The sequence below is a fragment of the Cuculus canorus genome, chromosome 9 (genome assembly GCF_017976375.1).
Source record: "Cuculus canorus isolate bCucCan1 chromosome 9, bCucCan1.pri, whole genome shotgun sequence".
Lineage (NCBI taxonomy): Eukaryota > Metazoa > Chordata > Aves > Cuculiformes > Cuculidae > Cuculus > Cuculus canorus.
In genome coordinates, this window is record NC_071409.1 from 9,340,415 (window position 1) to 9,357,674 (window position 17,260).

At 37.4% G+C, this 17,260-nt stretch overlaps 1 protein-coding gene across 3 annotated transcripts in view; it reads right to left on the bottom strand.

The window, feature by feature from the left end:
- Positions 1 to 1,998: 1,998 nt before the first annotated feature.
- XRN1 (5'-3' exoribonuclease 1) overlaps positions 1,999 to 17,260 on the bottom strand; it is a 33,611-nt gene continuing 18,349 nt past the window's right edge. The window contains exons 24-43 of one of the 3 annotated variants that reach the window (XM_054073991.1): positions 17,073 to 17,188; positions 16,159 to 16,305; positions 15,779 to 15,868; positions 14,992 to 15,127; positions 14,222 to 14,275; positions 13,406 to 13,538; positions 12,335 to 12,404; positions 11,583 to 11,808; positions 10,833 to 10,934; positions 10,000 to 10,095; positions 9,655 to 9,769; positions 9,061 to 9,125; positions 8,548 to 8,658; positions 8,053 to 8,178; positions 7,576 to 7,732; positions 7,099 to 7,277; positions 6,788 to 6,901; positions 6,583 to 6,706; positions 5,448 to 5,599; positions 1,999 to 5,251 (exon numbers count right to left, since the gene is read on the bottom strand). In XM_054073991.1, the coding sequence (XP_053929966.1) occupies positions 4,961 to 5,251; positions 5,448 to 5,599; positions 6,583 to 6,706; positions 6,788 to 6,901; positions 7,099 to 7,277; positions 7,576 to 7,732; positions 8,053 to 8,178; positions 8,548 to 8,658; positions 9,061 to 9,125; positions 9,655 to 9,769; positions 10,000 to 10,095; positions 10,833 to 10,934; positions 11,583 to 11,808; positions 12,335 to 12,404; positions 13,406 to 13,538; positions 14,222 to 14,275; positions 14,992 to 15,127; positions 15,779 to 15,868; positions 16,159 to 16,305; positions 17,073 to 17,188 (2,604 nt within the window). In that variant the 3' untranslated portion in view covers positions 1,999 to 4,960. Of the gene's footprint in view, positions 5,252 to 5,447; positions 5,600 to 6,582; positions 6,707 to 6,787; positions 6,902 to 7,098; positions 7,278 to 7,575; positions 7,733 to 8,052; positions 8,179 to 8,547; positions 8,659 to 9,060; positions 9,126 to 9,654; positions 9,770 to 9,999; positions 10,096 to 10,832; positions 10,935 to 11,582; positions 11,809 to 12,334; positions 12,405 to 13,405; positions 13,539 to 14,221; positions 14,279 to 14,991; positions 15,128 to 15,778; positions 15,869 to 16,158; positions 16,306 to 17,072; positions 17,189 to 17,260 lie in introns of all 3 variants that reach the window. The other 2 variants (XM_054073989.1, XM_054073988.1) reach the window with 2 other exon arrangements.

The following is a 17,260-nucleotide window of genomic DNA, read 5'->3' on the forward strand; positions in this document are numbered from 1 at the left end:
ACTGGACCAGAAGCTGCTCAAAGCCCCATCCAGAACTGGATGCAGGGTTCCAGGTGAGGTTCAGCTGTTTCAAAGACATATGCTGGAAGAAGCAGCAGGAACTAAAATTGAATGTCACATTCTATCCCAAATTAGTGCTCCACCTAAAACATGCATAGGTTACTCTGAAATAAATCACTTACTTGTACTGGAATCACAGTTCTTGCTTCACCCTGTACCCTCAAAATGCTGTAAGTTGCCAACTTTCAAATGTATTGCTGTCGTTACTTGCAGGGAAATTACATTTTGGGTCTTTATTGCCAGCCTTGGTCTCTCTTGCGATTACACCAAATATGGGCCTAAGGGTGACTATCAACTTCCATAAAGCAACGCTGATGTAGTAACACCTACTGAAGAAGTTTTACCAGAAAAAATAATAAGTTTTAATGAAAAATGTTTTCTCAGTCCTTTCAAATAAGAGGACTCAGGTTTATTGTTTGCACGTGATGGCATCATGACTCCTTCTGTTCTCTTTGATTTGTGTTGTTATACAAAGCAGAAAAGAAATAGGAAATCTGTAAATTACCAAAAAGTAAAAGTAAACACTCTGTCAGAAACCAGCAGCTGCAAGGAAGTGCTCAACCATCAATTCCTTTGTTAATAAACAACAGCTACTTACCTCACGATATCCAAATCTTTGAAATACGTATTAGCTACAGTCTCAGCATTCATGGGTCCTCATGCACCTGAATTTGCATTCTTTTAGCCCAGAGTGTGTATTCAGACTGCCCTTATGCCCCTTGTGTCACCGTGTCCCCTTTCCACAAACAGAAAGAGAAGATCATAACTATTTCTCAGGCTGATTCTGGAGTGCACATAGACATCACATCTCAAATAAAAAGAGTTTAAAAATCCCTTACTGTAAGTAATCATTCCTCTTTTGAGATTCCTCACTCTCAGGGGTCATCTATACAGGAGTTCAGATGAACTACACTGAATGGAAGTCACTGAATTTTTTAATAGGAGTGTCCATGCAAGATCTATTACACACAAGTTCAGATACTGTAAAGTTACCCCTTTACTTAAGTTGTTTTTATCTATCTTCTTTAGATGGGAGAAATGATAAGGGGAACTTGTCATGCAGGATGACTGTAGTACTTTAAGAGTCCCTGGACTAACATTCTGAAGGCAGTTTAAGAAATACAAGATTGCATCTTGGTATCATGATGTTGAGTAATATCAACTGAGTGTATTCACTAACCTGCCTGTTGTTCTGCACAGAACATCACTACACAAAGCCGCAGCGGCTGGTCACGTTAGGAGTTTGCTCCACTCTTTATGCCAGCTGCTTAGGCAAGCTGCCTCAAATCTAGAGAAAGGAAAAGAACATCTTGCTGCATGAAAAGCTGCAGTTGGCAGAATACAGAGCCTAAGACAGTAAGAGCCAAAGACAGTAGGAATTCACTGGCGTGACTACAGTGTTCATTGCGCTTTAAGAGGGAACAACAAATAGAATTTGAACATAATCTTACGGATAAGTGGTCAAAACTCAGCATATGGTATATACACAATACAAAGGTGAAGCTTATTTACCCCCTCTAAAATAAGGATAAAATCTAGTGACATTAATTTGGCAATTTTGAATTTAAAAGCTCTGCTGTTATTGGGGGATGAGGAAATCAAACCGTGACATGGAACTTGCTGTTTGTCTCCTAGAGAAATCCAAACACGCTCTTAGTGCAGCCTGTCAGGATGCTTCATTCAGAAGCCTTGTTACAAAGGACCTAATTACTTTTACTCTACTCTAGCAAAAATATCAGCACGATATTTTGCTCTGGGCACAGGAAAATGGTGTCAAATATTTTCAGGTATCCACAGCTCATCCTGCTTTTCAGCCATCAGCTGGTTTTGCACCTTGTTAAGAACCACTAGGATTGAACATGGTGGCAAGTAGTCTACTGCCTCTTCCACAGGCTTTTTGCTTTGTTTTAATCTAATTGGTACCACAGGCCACAGACATTTTGGCAGGTCATAATCTAGTTAAGTGTTTTCGATTGCAAAGAGGCCGTAACGTTTTAACAAACTTCATGTCTTTAACTGAGCAGTGGTTAAAAGCCATTAAGAAAAAGCTCTGAGGTGGGCAGTTCCTGCTTCTGAGAACCACAGAAATTGAGCTTCACGAGATTTAATTTGTATCTTTTAAGATTTTGGGTTGGAGGAAGCAGAAGTTCCCATGTAGCACTTAGAAATAAAACAGTGAAAGTACAGAATGCTTCTTGTTTCAATATTTAATCCAAGCAGACACAGACACAATTTATAAAATTATTCTATTGCATTAAAGTTTTATATAGCGTTTAACTTGTATGAATGTTTTTCCTTCAGTGTATCATATATTCATATTTTAAAATATCTTTGCACACCTTCTTTGTGCAACTACATGCTAAAAATCTGCAAATGCACACTTAACACTAAACAGCACAAAAAATACATTCTGTATCCATTCATATGCAAATTTAAAACATTTCACTTCGCAGATAAACAATGAAAAGTTATTTTAAAAAAATCAGAAACTACAAAAATGCGCACATAAAAGTCTTCCCTTTTGGATTTTTAGTAAAATACTGCTCTGTATAAGATCTAATGAAAAACTCCAGTGCTTACAAAATACTTTATATCTATGAGAAAAACAAAGGCTTAAATTTATATCTGTATGAATTAAAACATAATCACCTTGTTAAAATATAAAACTGAAATCATGGGGGACATGGCGTAGGCCAACACAGATGTCACATGTACTAGGACATGTAAAGCTGTAATGACCTGGGCACCAGGCAGTGTCATAGAACAGAGAAACAAAAAACCAGGAACTGATACAATTCACAGCAGCTGCAGAACAAAGGGTTTGACCAGCTATACAGACTAAATATAGCAATTTGACTTGAAGAGGGAGAAGTTTTAGTCTGAAATAAGTAACTGAAAATAAAAATCGCTGTGCTTACCAGTGTTCAAAGTAGTGTCCATCACTTCAGTTCTAAAAAATCTGCATAAATCGGCTATCCAGATACATCGGCGATGCAAGAATCTAACACAGTCTTATCTCCATTGCAGGAATTTCTAAACAGATCTTTTCTCTGATGATCAGATAGTTCATATAGGATGGGGGACTAACCTCTGTGTCTCAGAACTGAATTTCACATCAACACGTCTAACGTAGTGGTGTGTCAGCATCGTGTCAGCCTCATGTTGCTAGTGACAAGAAATCACCAGAACATACAACTTTCCCTTCACGGAATACGGCGTCAAACCCTCTTGAGGCCAGATGGCTTTAAAGAGAACAACAAGATCAATGTATTTTAAGACTGTGTGCAGTCTACCCTATAAATAAAATTAACTAAAATTCCTTGGTTTTACCTCTGTTACTCTTTTGATAGGGTTCATTGCTATTCTCCAAATGCCGCTGAGGCAACAACTGCTTTGGAGAAATCAATATAAAACAATCCTATAACATGGTAACAACATGAAACTTGGTACCACACCAAGAAATGGAGGCAAAGAATAAGGTACCAGAGCTAAAAGACAGGCTACAGACTTGCGGATCCCGCACAAAACCTGCCTGGAGGCAGCACAATGAACCACTAAATTCCGCTTTACTGCTAAGCTCCCTGGGCCACAGAGGAATTTATTTTTTTTCTGGAACACATTAGAATAAAAAAGAAAAATGAAATTTAATCAACGTCAGCAAAGAGCAGCAACTGAGGCTTCAAATTTTCTCTTAGACCTACTATTTCTTATTAATGTCAAGAACTGTACGTGTGGGTTAGAAATACGGAGCCTTCTTTTCTTCCTATATGAACGAAGACTGACGGAGTTACTCCTTTTGCAGCAGAGCGCCCTCCAAAACCACAAGTCAGCTTCTTGTTGGAATAGTCTTATGGAACCAATAGTAATGATTTCCGATAAATTCATTTTGCTACACAGAACTTCTATCACAAAACTAAAAAATAAATATTAAAAGTCACTAGTAACAAAAAATAACCTGGCACGGAGAAGGTTTAAGGGCACAGACTATTAAAGGGAGAAACGTGCTCTAGGTAAACAGAACTTTGACAGCCACACTACACAAATGGGTGTCTTTAAACTCTGGCCATTTTTATGATTTAGAAAAAAGCATTTGAGGAGGCTCCACAGATCTGTAGTAGGTACCTATGTTATTTTAGCATCAGAAAAACAAGAAAATTGAGAATGCTGGTAGAGTAAAAAAAACTAAACGTACTTTACCAAAGAGTTCTCTACTTTGCAAATGTATTTTTTTTTTTTATTCACTCCATCCTATTAATTTATCTCTTTGAACAGATCCTGCATCAGCAACCACTCTTTGCCACTCTGATACTCGAGGTACAATTCTAACTATATTTTGAACATTGTGAAGTTGCTGCCTTCTGGTATAAAACTTAGCAGTTCACAGGTGAAGTGGGTTTGGCAGTTCCACTGGAAGCAGGGTTCAGTCACACTGATCCAACTCAGAAAAACCTGGACAACCAATATAAAAGCTGCATTTAAATAGTTTTTCTTTTCTATCTTATTACACTATTTAAAAATAAGCTAGAATACAGGATGCCCAACTTATCACCGCTCCATGTCCCTTCCAAAAAGCACAGCAACTCTGAGTTAAGGTTGCCACTGTTATTGCTGCTTACCCGGTAGAGTCTGTAAGCCACTGTTTAGAAACCCAGGCACGAAGGATGGCATGGTAACCTCAACCCAGCATTGCCGGGCTTTTGCTAATTTAAGTCAAAATAAGTAAGTTTTAACATAATCTTTAGTTTTCATAACAACCTGAAAATCATAGCAAATAAAAAGTATTTCATTCTATATTACACTTAAAGTGGCTGGTCTTTTTAATAGAGCTTGTGATTGTTTTAGATGGTAAAACACAACAGTGGGGGAAGAGTTCAAGACAAAGTACACCTTGCTACCACGTTTATTCTGAAGATTTTGGTGTGCCAAAATTGACAGCCAGCTTCCTTGGCTTTCGCTTGCTGGACGTGTTTGGTGTTGATTTGTTATGAGGAACGCTTGGAGTAGCAACATTGTCTTGAAATGAAACAGTGGGTTGAGCAGCTTGAGGGGATTTTAAAGGAGCTGACGAACTGTCTTGCTGAATGTGGTCAGAAGACACTGGCTCTTCATTCTTTAGTGGTGCAGCTTGAGGGGAACTCTGAAACTCCTTGAGCTCAAAGTTTTTCTTGCTAGCAGCCCTTTTTTTCGTTACCTTTAAATTAAATAAATAATATTTAACAGAATGCATTCTCAAGAAACTGCAAATATTCCACTTTTAGAAAACGCGTACAGTTTTTACAATCATTCTCTAACACTAAACAGTGCTTCACGGTGGGGTGTTGCTGCACGCATCACACAGGCACAGTTTTTACAAAACCAGAATATTAAGACAAACTCGCCCATATTACCTGCAGAGGTATAAACTGGTTGTGAGAACCAACTGGTATCGTTCCTGCCAGAGGGACATTTCCTGGATAGCAGCCAGGATAATAGTGTTTAGGCACTGGAGTTCCCCAAGACACTGGACCAAACATGTGAGATGATGGAGGCATTATATTAGCTGTGAAAATAAGAAACTTTTAGCTTTCTTTCCTCAAAAAGAGGACACCGACTGCCCAAGACCCTAAAAGTACCCCAACTATATTTGTCTGTGTGCCGTTTCTCTTGCCAATAAAGGCTCATATTCTTCATATTTACTTGAAAATATATAAGTATTTATTTATTATTAAAAAAAACCCAAGCAAACAGTTCTGCTTGTACAGAACTACATCTGGATGGCAGCACAGTTAGGAGAACTAAGTCACGGCATCTGTGTTTCAGAGTACACTTAACTCAGGACCTTCACCACGCGAGCTGGAGCAGGGGGAGGTTGCAACTTTAAGCCATTCTTTTGAAACAAATCAACAACATAGAAACCCTGGTGAGGAGAGACATTGTGGCTGCTGTGCAGGTTACCAGGATGCCACAATGGTGCTGACTCATTAATTACTCGCTGTGAACTCGAGCTTTAGTAAAATACAAAATAGATGGGAACCAGAAACACCACCAGGATTTTGAGCAGTTTTGGGGGGTTACTTACCATGCCAACATTTGGCAGGGGACAACAGGATTGTGAAGCAGCAATTCAGTGAAAGTTGGTTATAAACATATGAAAACACTAATGCATGGATAACCATTAACTATAAGGAGAAAAAATTCCTCTAGAAAATCAAGGAAGAGATTTCTCATGAATTCTGGTCTGAGACTATCAACTTTGAACTAATTACTGTTTTTTGAAGGAAAAAACATCCAACAAAACAATTGGGACTGAATGGACAAATGCGTTTTTGAGGAAAATAAATGATTAGGAGAGATGTGATTCTTTGTTTTGAATTAATTTGCATATTGATGAGAAGAGGTTCGTGAACTGTTTCCAAAGCAGTTCAGACATACATGAAGACCAAAAATGGGGCTTTCTGGAAGGCATTCATTTTCCTATAGAGAACTATTACAATTACATGCTATCATGACACTACTTGAAAGGTGTACTTGTCAAATACTAACCAGGGGTTTGTGCAAATACTGGAGGAATAGATCCAGGTGGTACAGGAACTCCCAGTGGTTGGTAATTTGGAAACACTGGTGGAGGAGGAGGTGGAGCCAAAGGGAAGTTTACTCCTATAGAACTCTATGGAGGAGGAAACAGAGAGTTACAAACAGATGCAATGCAAAGGAGACAAAGATACTAAAAGGTTCTTTGCATCCTCACCAAACGCTGTAAAGCAAAAAGCGCAGCTTTCTCCTTTGCTTCAGCTTCAGAATGACACTGCGGCCCATGAATCAGCAAACCATTCGATAATTTTATGTGACAAACTGTCATGGTCTAGAAAAAAAAGATAAGATTTGTGAGGAAATTTGCATTGCTGATGAACTCTGAGATGGAAATGGAGGATTTGTTTGTTATGAAAAAAGGTGACAGAAGGTGCCAAGGTTTATTTTTAGATGCATATCAGTGCTAGTCCAAATGTTTAAATGTAGGAAGTTGAGAACTTCAACTTTTGCAGAAAAAGTTTTTTTTACCTGTGGTGTTTTTAGGAAAGAGAAATCTGGTTGTGACATTCCAACAAGAGAACAAATACGACAAAGTTCTGAAACAGTAGACAGTGCAGGCTGTGGACAAGCGAAAGGGTGACCACCAGTTTCCAGTGCTGGTGCGTTCTGAGGGCCTCCAGTGCTATGAGGCTTGTTCATATAAGCAGCTGACAAAAAGAAGAAAGAAAAAAGCTGTATCAGAAACATTTCCTGTTCTGAAAGGACAGCAACATTGTTATTAGCAGAAAAACAAGATTTTTTTTTTTTCCTAGTAATTTCATATACTATTAACAAAAACAAGGAGAATACTTATAAAGAGATTTTAAGATCTGAATAAAGAAGAAGAACTGAAGAAGATGGGCATTTTATTACTGTATTTTCCAACTCAGTACTGTACTGCTACCTACATTCTAGAATATCACTACAAGGTGAAGCTCTGAAGGATGAATTGATAGCTAAACATACCCATTTTTTTTGCTGGTCTGCATTGCAAGGCAGCTCCATGGCAATCCTGTCTACCAGGGGGAGCAGGAACATCAGTAACTTGGGATTTCGCTTCATTCCTTGTTTCCACATCAGAGCCATCTATCTTCAAAATTTCTTTGAGCATCTGTGTTCCTTTCTTTAGGGATAAAATACACCAATCAGGGACACAATGGCATTCAGAAAACACCACCTTCTTACTTATCTCTAAACACCATCACTGCTAACAAAGTCTGAGTTTTTGTTTTCCTATTAGTTCCATTTTATCAAAGCACAGATAACAGCATCTTAGCATAAACAAATGTGCTTGCTGATTTTCTTTCAGAAAAGCTAATAAGAAGCTCATCAACATGTTTAAAAAGGCAGAAGGGGTTTTCATGGATTCTCTTTAAACAGAAGCATTGAAGCCAAGACAGCAGATGTTAAATTGCAATGTAATGATTCCTTTAGCATACGGACCATAGCGAATGACTGTGGTGACAGATGTTCTTCATTTGTAGTTCTTGCTTCCTTGGAATAAGTCTGCACTTCGTTTTCTTTGGACATTTTCAGAGAAGCCAGAAGACTTTCAAGTTCATTGTCCTTCTTAATTTAAAATAAAAAAGCATATCAGTCCAGTATCTGACAAGCAGATGCAAGAGCAAGGGGGTATTGGTTTGAGATGACTTCTATGCTCATTCAGGATTTTTTTCTCTTAGCTTGGGCAGATCACAGTTACATCTGCTCAAAGTATGAACAGATAAACAAAGACTACATCAAGTTTTACCTACCAGAACCATGCAAGTATTGACCAATAGAGAAATGATTTAAACAACAATCAAGGTTATCCAGATTTGTCTTGTATCTGATATAAACATGAATCTGTACACAAGTAACCAGGAATAATTGGTACAAAATGGTACGGGAACTGAAGTAATTCCAAGAGCACAATAAAATCAATTATCTAGATGCTACCTTTCCAACCCCACACGGACTGTCAACTGCAGCCTTCTGAATTACAGGCACGTTTGGACTTTCATTCCTCTTCAGAAGTTTGACACCGCTCTTATTCACGCCTGCAAAATTCTGAAATAAACTGCAGCATTTATTGTTGAATACTAATGCTCCATTACTCATTATATAACATGATCGTATTAGAAAGGCATCTGCAAATAGCTGTCACAAGCTAATATTCTTACAGGATTTTGGCTTACTGAAAGCCTAGCATTTGCGTTTCCCTACTCCATTGTAGCTTTTAGAGCCTGAGATAAACAGAAAAATCACTTAGTATCATTATATATCTTACACACTTTCTCCCATTTTCTGTCAATAAAATCTCTAGAGAAAAAAAAAGCCACTCTAAAATAAAATTTATCGAGTAAAAGAACCAACTCAGATGCCAGTTAAAAAGCAATCTGTAAAATGATGAATCAGATCAGAATAAAATGAAAAGCAAAGAATAAATTTACTCAGTACAGAAGAAATTACCTGTTTGTTTGATATTTTATTATGTGGCTGACTTTCACCTCTTGTAACTTTGGAATCTTCTTTAACTACAAAAGAATGCATTCTTTTGAGATGCTTTTAGAAAACGTAGTAATAATCAAGACTAAGAAAGTTACTAACTCTATGCAAGTACACCGAGTTGTCTTAATGTGAATGGTTGTATCAGATGTTTAATTCATACTTTGCGGGTCACTTGCTGCATACTTTTCTCATAGGAAAAAATAAAATGAAGTATCTGTAATCACATTATCTAATTTTATATTTTATAAATATGATCGCAAGCAAATTTTCAAAGCCAAGTTTTGGGGATTTTTTTGTTTTGGCTTTTTTATGTCAGATGGGTGGAAAGTCAAGATAACACAGAACAGCTTGATTAAAAGGCTCAGGGTTAAGCGTGAAATAACCCAACATGCACACCAGGGACATTATTTGACAAAACCAAGTGTAACGTACTGGTTACGTAACTTCAGTAAATGACTTTCTGTTGATAACTACAAACAACTCAATAGGCATTTCAATGAAGATCAGGTAAAGCAAGCAGTTCTCTTACACCAGGTTTCTAATTATAGTACTTACATTTTTTATATGGCTCCTGTTTTCTCTGCTGACCTTTCAAGCTGCTGTCATTGAATCCTGGCTTAGAGAGCTGGTTGCCAGTTCCCAGCCTGATTTCCTGAGGTAGAACTGCACCCTAGGATTTCAAACACCAAACTTTAACCAGAAAACGCCACATGTTTACATAGTAGCCCCGTACGATTCCCTCCTTTCCACAGCTACGGACACCTTGGGCAAGAATACTTTCAGTCAGAGGATTTATTTGTAACTTTAGCTAGAATGTTTTCTGATGTAAGGAACTGATGTATAAAACGAAGTAACTTCATACTTTGAACCCAGGGATCTGTTTGAAGTTTGTGTACTAACCTTCTCATGCGTGTTTTGCTGAACGCGGTGAGGCTTCCCAGAACCCTGCAATGACTGCCATATGCTGCAGAATTCATCATCTTGCTTGCTTTGTGCCTGACAAAATAAAAAACAACATCCTCAACAAATTCAGCAGCTATAAACTGAACTTTTTCTACATTCTAAACAAAGACATTCTGACAAACGCAAAGCCCAAGTTTAACAGTGCTCAGAAAACAGAATTTTTAATCCTGACACCAGCAGGACTTGCAGGTATTTAATTTATGAATTAAATTAATTCAACACAGGCTGCTGTGGTGGGTTGTATTTATAAAACAAGTTCTTCTAAGAATCACTATTAAACTGAAATGATTTTAGTTTTTTTTGAGACTGTTTTTGTTTTGTTATTAACTAAAGTTATAAGCAGGGGAAAGATTACCAAGTATAATTAAACTCAGATAATAATTCAAAATTGTTTCAAACGCATCCTCTCATACTGGTGAGAGTGTTCTTAAAAAATCTAAGTGTTCTTAGATTTTATTATTATTTTGTAAGGCCTTATAAAATAATAATAAGTCAATCAGGCTCGAGTGCTTCCTAACATAACAGTTATATTCCCACACAACTGAAGCTCAGCTATGGAAAGATACTTTTGAAAATCTAGAATCTAAACAAGGATAACACAAAACATTATACTAATTTGAGAACTGGGACAAGTTCTGCTCCAGTCTGGATCTGGTCTGACTAAAACAAAGCTATCTTTATTCATGAGAAAATAATAGCCACTCTAAATAGGAGAGCAAAATAAATATTGGCATATGTGGGTCCAATATTAAAAGAATCAAAACACTCACTTTATTTTTCTGATTGCCACTTAGAAATGATCCTTTCTGGGGTGAGTTAGAATTGCCCTGATGTTCAGCCCTGAGATTGTAATGCTGTCTTCCATTCAATGGCTAAATCAGACAAAGAGAAGAAAATCAGAAGTGTTTCATTGCCTTAAATTTTCTTTTGGAAAGTATTTTTTTTCTTGTATAGACTTAGAAAACACAAGGCAATTCTTCTCAGACACACCTATAGAAACATGAAGTTACCCATTAAGCCATTTTTCTTTCAAGAAGTCACTTACTAAAAAAAGTTTAATTAAACCAGTGAGAACACCAATTCACCTGTAATTTTTCCTCCTTTACTATATTTTAAACTGAAGTAAATCATAAACAAGAAGCGGAATTGACAAGGAATTCGTGGCTTCTCTTTCTGGACAAACTTGTCCCACAGCAGGCATTAATTGGAACAGAGCTTTAAGGAAATAATTGCATCTCTGCCCGAATAAACATTTGTTGACAGCAAAGGTGGTATCACTTCTTCAAACTAAATGTTTGTCACTTGAAAATCTAAGTGGCGCTACTCAAAGCAAAACAACTGTCAATAAGAAACTTTCGGTCCCTTTCATTATAGGATTAACTCACTTCTCTGAGACAAGGATTCTCCTACTCCTAATACACTGACATAAACATTAAATTTTTTATGTACCACTGAAGATAACAACCATGGTCACACTTTGGCTTCTAGGTAAAAACGTAAAAATGAAAGAAAAGTCTTACTTGCGTAGGAACAAAAAGGGAGCGAGGAGAATGGTTGAGGCCTCCCAGATGCACTTTTTGTGAGCATACAGATGACAGATCAGATGCATATGAATTGTAGTTATTCACAGCTGGCTGAGGTTTAACTATGGCCATCAGCTTTTGATTTCCCATTTCTGACCGACTACCATGAGACAGGTTAATTAAGGCACTTGATGGCAGACGATAACCTCTGGCTGGTGAGCACCTTAAGAAAAGCGATTTACACAGCTGTTTCATGAGATCAGTCGTTAACATTTCAACATATCTGATTTAAAACACTGTTACCTCTATGCCAAAAGATCAGTTTAGGTTTTTAATGATGGTTAGAATTTAGTGCCCACTGTCAGTTATTTATAGTTCTGGGTCCCTATTTCAGAGGAACAGATGATTACTATTTTTTAATCTTTATGCTAAAGAGATACTGATAATAACCTATTTTCTACATATTTCTTTCAGAAAGACATTTGGATCCAGTGCTTTATTCTGCTGGTTTATAATTGCTTTCTACAAACCAGAAGCTTCTAAATATGCTTCAAATCATAATATGCTTCATAAAAACTACCCCTACACAAAGAGAAAAAAGAAACACAAAAGAAAGAAAAACTGACTGACACTGTTGAGAAACAAAGGTTTAAAAAGAGGCATTAAAAATACTTGGCTAAGCCAAAGGCAACAGTTTCATGCCATCTACATCAATAGCATGAAATGACTACCAAACCCCCAGCACAAACCTTATCGTTAGGCCTCCAAGGAATTCTTCATCAAACAGAACTTCAAAGAGCACATCTGTTTCTCTACTGGCTACAGAAAACAAAGTAAAATGTTATCCTGTATGTGTAACAGTAGCTGGTTTTGTCTAAATTACATAAGTACCATAAACAATGCAAAGATGAAAAAGTAACTAATTAGCAACAACAGAAATCTTATGCTTCTAGAAGTGACATATGGCTGCTCTTCCAGATACACTTTAAACAGCAATGTACCATGCACAGCAACTATCAACCTGCATTAATAGCACTGCAATTTACAGCAGTACATCACAGAAACTCCCAGAAAAGAGATGCAAGCGATCTTTACACTCAGGCAGTCGGAAACCTTCTTGCATAGTGATAGATGAATACTCCTTTAATACTCCTAAAATCATACCAGTGTATAAGCATTATGGAGTAAAGAATACCTCTTCAAAAAGCTGCACTAACAGTCTAGTCTAGTCAAGATTCTGTTGGGTGCAAACTGAATGAGAAAGCAACTACTGAAATGCTAAGTAAGAAAACTAACTGTTGCACCCAATGTGATTTGGTAAATCCTGCTGTTTACCTCAAACAGTTATGGATTATCTCCTCGTTAAATTAACTGCAATGAACTATCACAGAGTAGAAAAAATATTCCAAATAAAACAATTTGAGACAAATCATACTTGATAATATTTTATGCTCAATATGAGCATTAAGGCTAATATTTGTTTATCTCTACTTCTCTTAACTTCGCCCACATCTTCCCATAACAATGTTGTTCCTTTCATTGACCTCTCTGCCTTCTTCATATTAAGAAGGAACAAAGGGTAAGTAATCTCCTATTCCAAGTGCAGCTGTGTGACAGACGAAGTTAAAACAGAAAACCTGTAGGTTTAATTCAAAACAGTGAATTCATCATTAATGGCTTCAAGTTGCATATGGCTTTATAGGTGAGAAATGTCAGTGCATTCACAACCATTATGCAAATCACTTCTCTGAAGCCTGCTATCCCACCACTAGCTAAGCTGTTACATAGCTACAATGCTACAACTATGGAGAAAATATTACCTCCTTTAATTCCTATAATGGTACCTCGAAGACCAACTGGAACAGAGAAGTTCTCTCTCACATTGACAACACGGTCAAACAGCCTATACTCCGCATCTCGATCTGGAACAACCCCATTCTGTTGTTCTAATGGCTGACAATAACCAAAAGATTGTGTTAATGTTTGCAGAATAATACGGATTACAATCCAAATGCATTTATAATCATTTCCAAAACACACTATAAAGCAAACTTCCTGGAAAAAATAATCAAGAGCACAAACTCTTCCCTTCAAGACACAAAACAAACTTTCCTTTTTTTTTCTCCTTGCACCTCCCACTCACTGCTTCTGCCTGGGAAGCAGCAGCACTGTATGTGATCTGAGGCAGACCAAGGGGGCCAGCGTAGACAAAATAAAACCACCAAGCTTAACTTGTCTGTATTGGTAACACAGGTATCTGTGAAACACCAGGCAAGATGAGCTGTTGGTCATACATCAAGAACAGAACAAAAAGCCAAACACAGAAGAAGAGACAAGTGGAAAGTACATTTGATTTTGCCTTCATTATACAGCCAATAAGAACTGTAGAAGCATGAGGGACAGAAGGTAGGAAAGAACCAAAAGTATAACACATGACAGAGTCCTTAGTTAGTACCGATTCTCTCCTTTTAGAGACACACTACCATTCTCAAACTGATTTTCTAGGAGGCACCATAAAACTTTTTCTTCCATCTATATTGTCATAGAAGTCCACTCACTGAAAGTCGGTAAGCTTAGGTAAAATAAATACTATCTGGACAACTTAACTTTAAAAAAACCCTTTTCTCTTCACTTACTCTGTACAGTAGATGGGGTTTCACAGTCACTCGCACCTTCTTGTTGCTTTTTCTCTGCTGAACGAAAGGAACAGAAGTCATTACAAACCAGTGTAGGAAGCAACAGTGGATTTCAGGTACAATAAAACCCGAAGAGATAAAGTTTCTTTCAGATAAGGGTACACAGCTTTTGTGAAGTCTTTAGGATGACTAGGTCCAGTTTTCAAATGATGATTGATCTCCTACCAAAGCTTTTGCTTGTTTGGCTAATTCCAGAATTCACATCGATTTTATTTACATGCCCTTGCAAGCAAATTCAAATAAATCAAACCATTATTTTATGTGGCTTTGCACAGCTTTTGCTTTAGTAATTTCCTTGGCCCCTTTTTTGATCTTGGCCTTTAGAAAATAGCTTTCTAATTTTCCTCAGAGCAAGGACGAACTGCAAGGGAACTGCACTTTGAAACAGTGCTTCAGTAGTTCAGAACATATACTGATAGCTGTTCCCTTCTGAAAGCACCAAACGGCAGAGTTTAGAGCATGGCCTAATGCTGCCGAATCACTTAAAAAAAAAAAAAAAAGTGAGTCAATGAAAAAAGATTAATAATAAGCTCTTCTGAATTTCTGGGACAATTTACACTACAAATTCAGAATATACATTACATGCTGTATTCTTTTTCTTTGGAATGAAAAGTAATCTTCAATTATCATAACCTAATTAAAGAACTTCAGAAATAATGAGCAGCGGCTTTTTAGTTTGCCCCTGCGTCCAGTAATGTCAAGCTGCATACCTTGCATTTTTCTACTTCTTCTTCAATTTTTTCAACAATGGCTGCATCCAAAATTTGCAAGTCACAAGATGAGCGAGACAAAGCAGACACAGGATGCGCCTTCAACCAGGCAACGATTTCTTGAACCTTCTCAGCTCTAAATAAGAAATGACAGCCTCTCTAGTAAAATGAAGCACAAACCTGAGCTTCTTATACCAGGAGAGTCCCCACAATGGTATATCTGCCTGGCAAGAGTCCTTTGGAGTGCAGTGCCATGCAGACTTAGCAACTCAAGCCCATGAACAGGACTCATTAGCCAATACTAAAAGCTTTTTTAACGTTGCTGAACTGTATCCGGAACCCTCCTTTCTCCTTGTCTCCCATGAAACCAACACTGTACACTAAAACAGCGCAGAGTACTTGAAATTCTCTACATGTTATTTTTCAAATTCAAAATGATCCCCAACAATTAAAATAATTATTTCTTATCTTCCAAAAATGATCTTTGGACGACTATTCATAACTGTACTTACTTCAAAAGCAAGAATTACAAAGTAGCCATCAAACATTTCTCATTTACTGGGGTTGGGGAAGGAGTCTGACAGAGAACTGGACCCCACAACTAGCATGTCCAACACTCTGGTAATTTTTCAGAGTCATGACTGAACAATCAAGCTGCTCAAGGAACAGCAAGGCTTCAGTTGCATAGCAGTCACTATGTGATCACCACCAATTTCACAGTGTTGTCAGCATTTATCCTACTTATTCTAGCAAAAGAAAAACAAACCAAACCAGAAAGATGGCTTACCCATTCTCATCCTCTCCAGGCCAAATGTCATCTTCATAGAAGATATCTTCCTGGCTGTTCTTGGCTACATAACTAAATAGTTCAGGGACCCTAAAAAAATGAATAAATGGAATAAATGGGCTTCAAAAATTCTAAAGCCCAGGCAGATTACTTAATTTTGCACTGTTAATTCATCGAGGGTGAGCTGCTGACAAAATCACTCTATTCCCAAATACGCTTCTCCTTGGAAGGAGAGACTGTTGGGAAGAGAACACTGGAATAAAAGAAATTCCATCTGAAAACAAATTCATCAGTTCTTAGAAGATCTGTGTCCAGCAGAAAAACTCAAAAGATTGATATGAAGGTGAATAATTTGTATGAAGTTCATATCCAATATTTACCTTTCTAAATACTCAGCAAGTAGTTGTTCTACAGCAGAAGAATACATCCATTCATTTCCAACTTTCTTAGTATAGCCAGGAACTTCTTCATTCTTCTTATTGAACTTCAGGTTTAGCCCCACATTTGCTTTGTGATCTCCATGAGGACTGGAAAAAAAAGAAAACTTTATTAACTCGCAATATTCTATGTGCGTGTGCACACATTAAAAACCACATGAACGTACATCCTCCACCTTATCCTGCAGAAAAGTTAAATTCATTTTCTTGTTTACTTGTAAGCATCGCAACAGCCGTAACTGCTACAGGACACAAGCTGGCATTTATGAAGGTGTTGAAGGATGTCCCGAACAACAAGTGGGCAACAAATGCACATGTTAAATCACAAGAAGATGCTCATGCACCAACCACTTTTTTTGTGCGTTGTCCTAGGAAACCATAATCCTGACTTTCAAAGAACTACAGGAATTGCCTCTCTTATATACTTAAAGCAGCTTTACTCTTAAATAGTTCTTCAAAAAAAGTACAGGTACAGTTATTATCCCTTTACACTATCAGTAATGACAAGTACAATGAAATTGGATCCCGATTCCACTTTTCCTTCTCAGTGTGGCAAAGCCAGCTCAAGCTCCTGCTTCAATTCTGCAAATAGCTAACCAGGAAAGTCAATTCATGCCTTTCTACAACACAGAAGCCAACAGAACAACTCTACAGCAAACAAAAACTAAGAAGAAGTTTATAGTATGGGAGAAAACCACTGTGTATGAATTCATCATACAGCAAATACACTAAGAAAGTTTCACATCACAAAACAGTCACACTTGATAAAGCCAGCACTTAAACACTGCAGGAATTCTGTAGAGTTGTAGGAGAATTCAGAAGCTTCTCTACAGTCAAAATTCACAAAGAGAACTTACTTTTTCTTTGATCCTCTTCCAATAAAGATACTCCCTGTAAATCTGGAGACAAGATATCCACTTACTCCAAGACGGCTGGCCAAAATATATGCAGGATTGTATTTCACAGAGTATTTCTTTAAAACAAACAAACAAGAAATATTGGCAATTCCCGAACGAGGAGGATTTTTATATAAAGGGCAAATGAG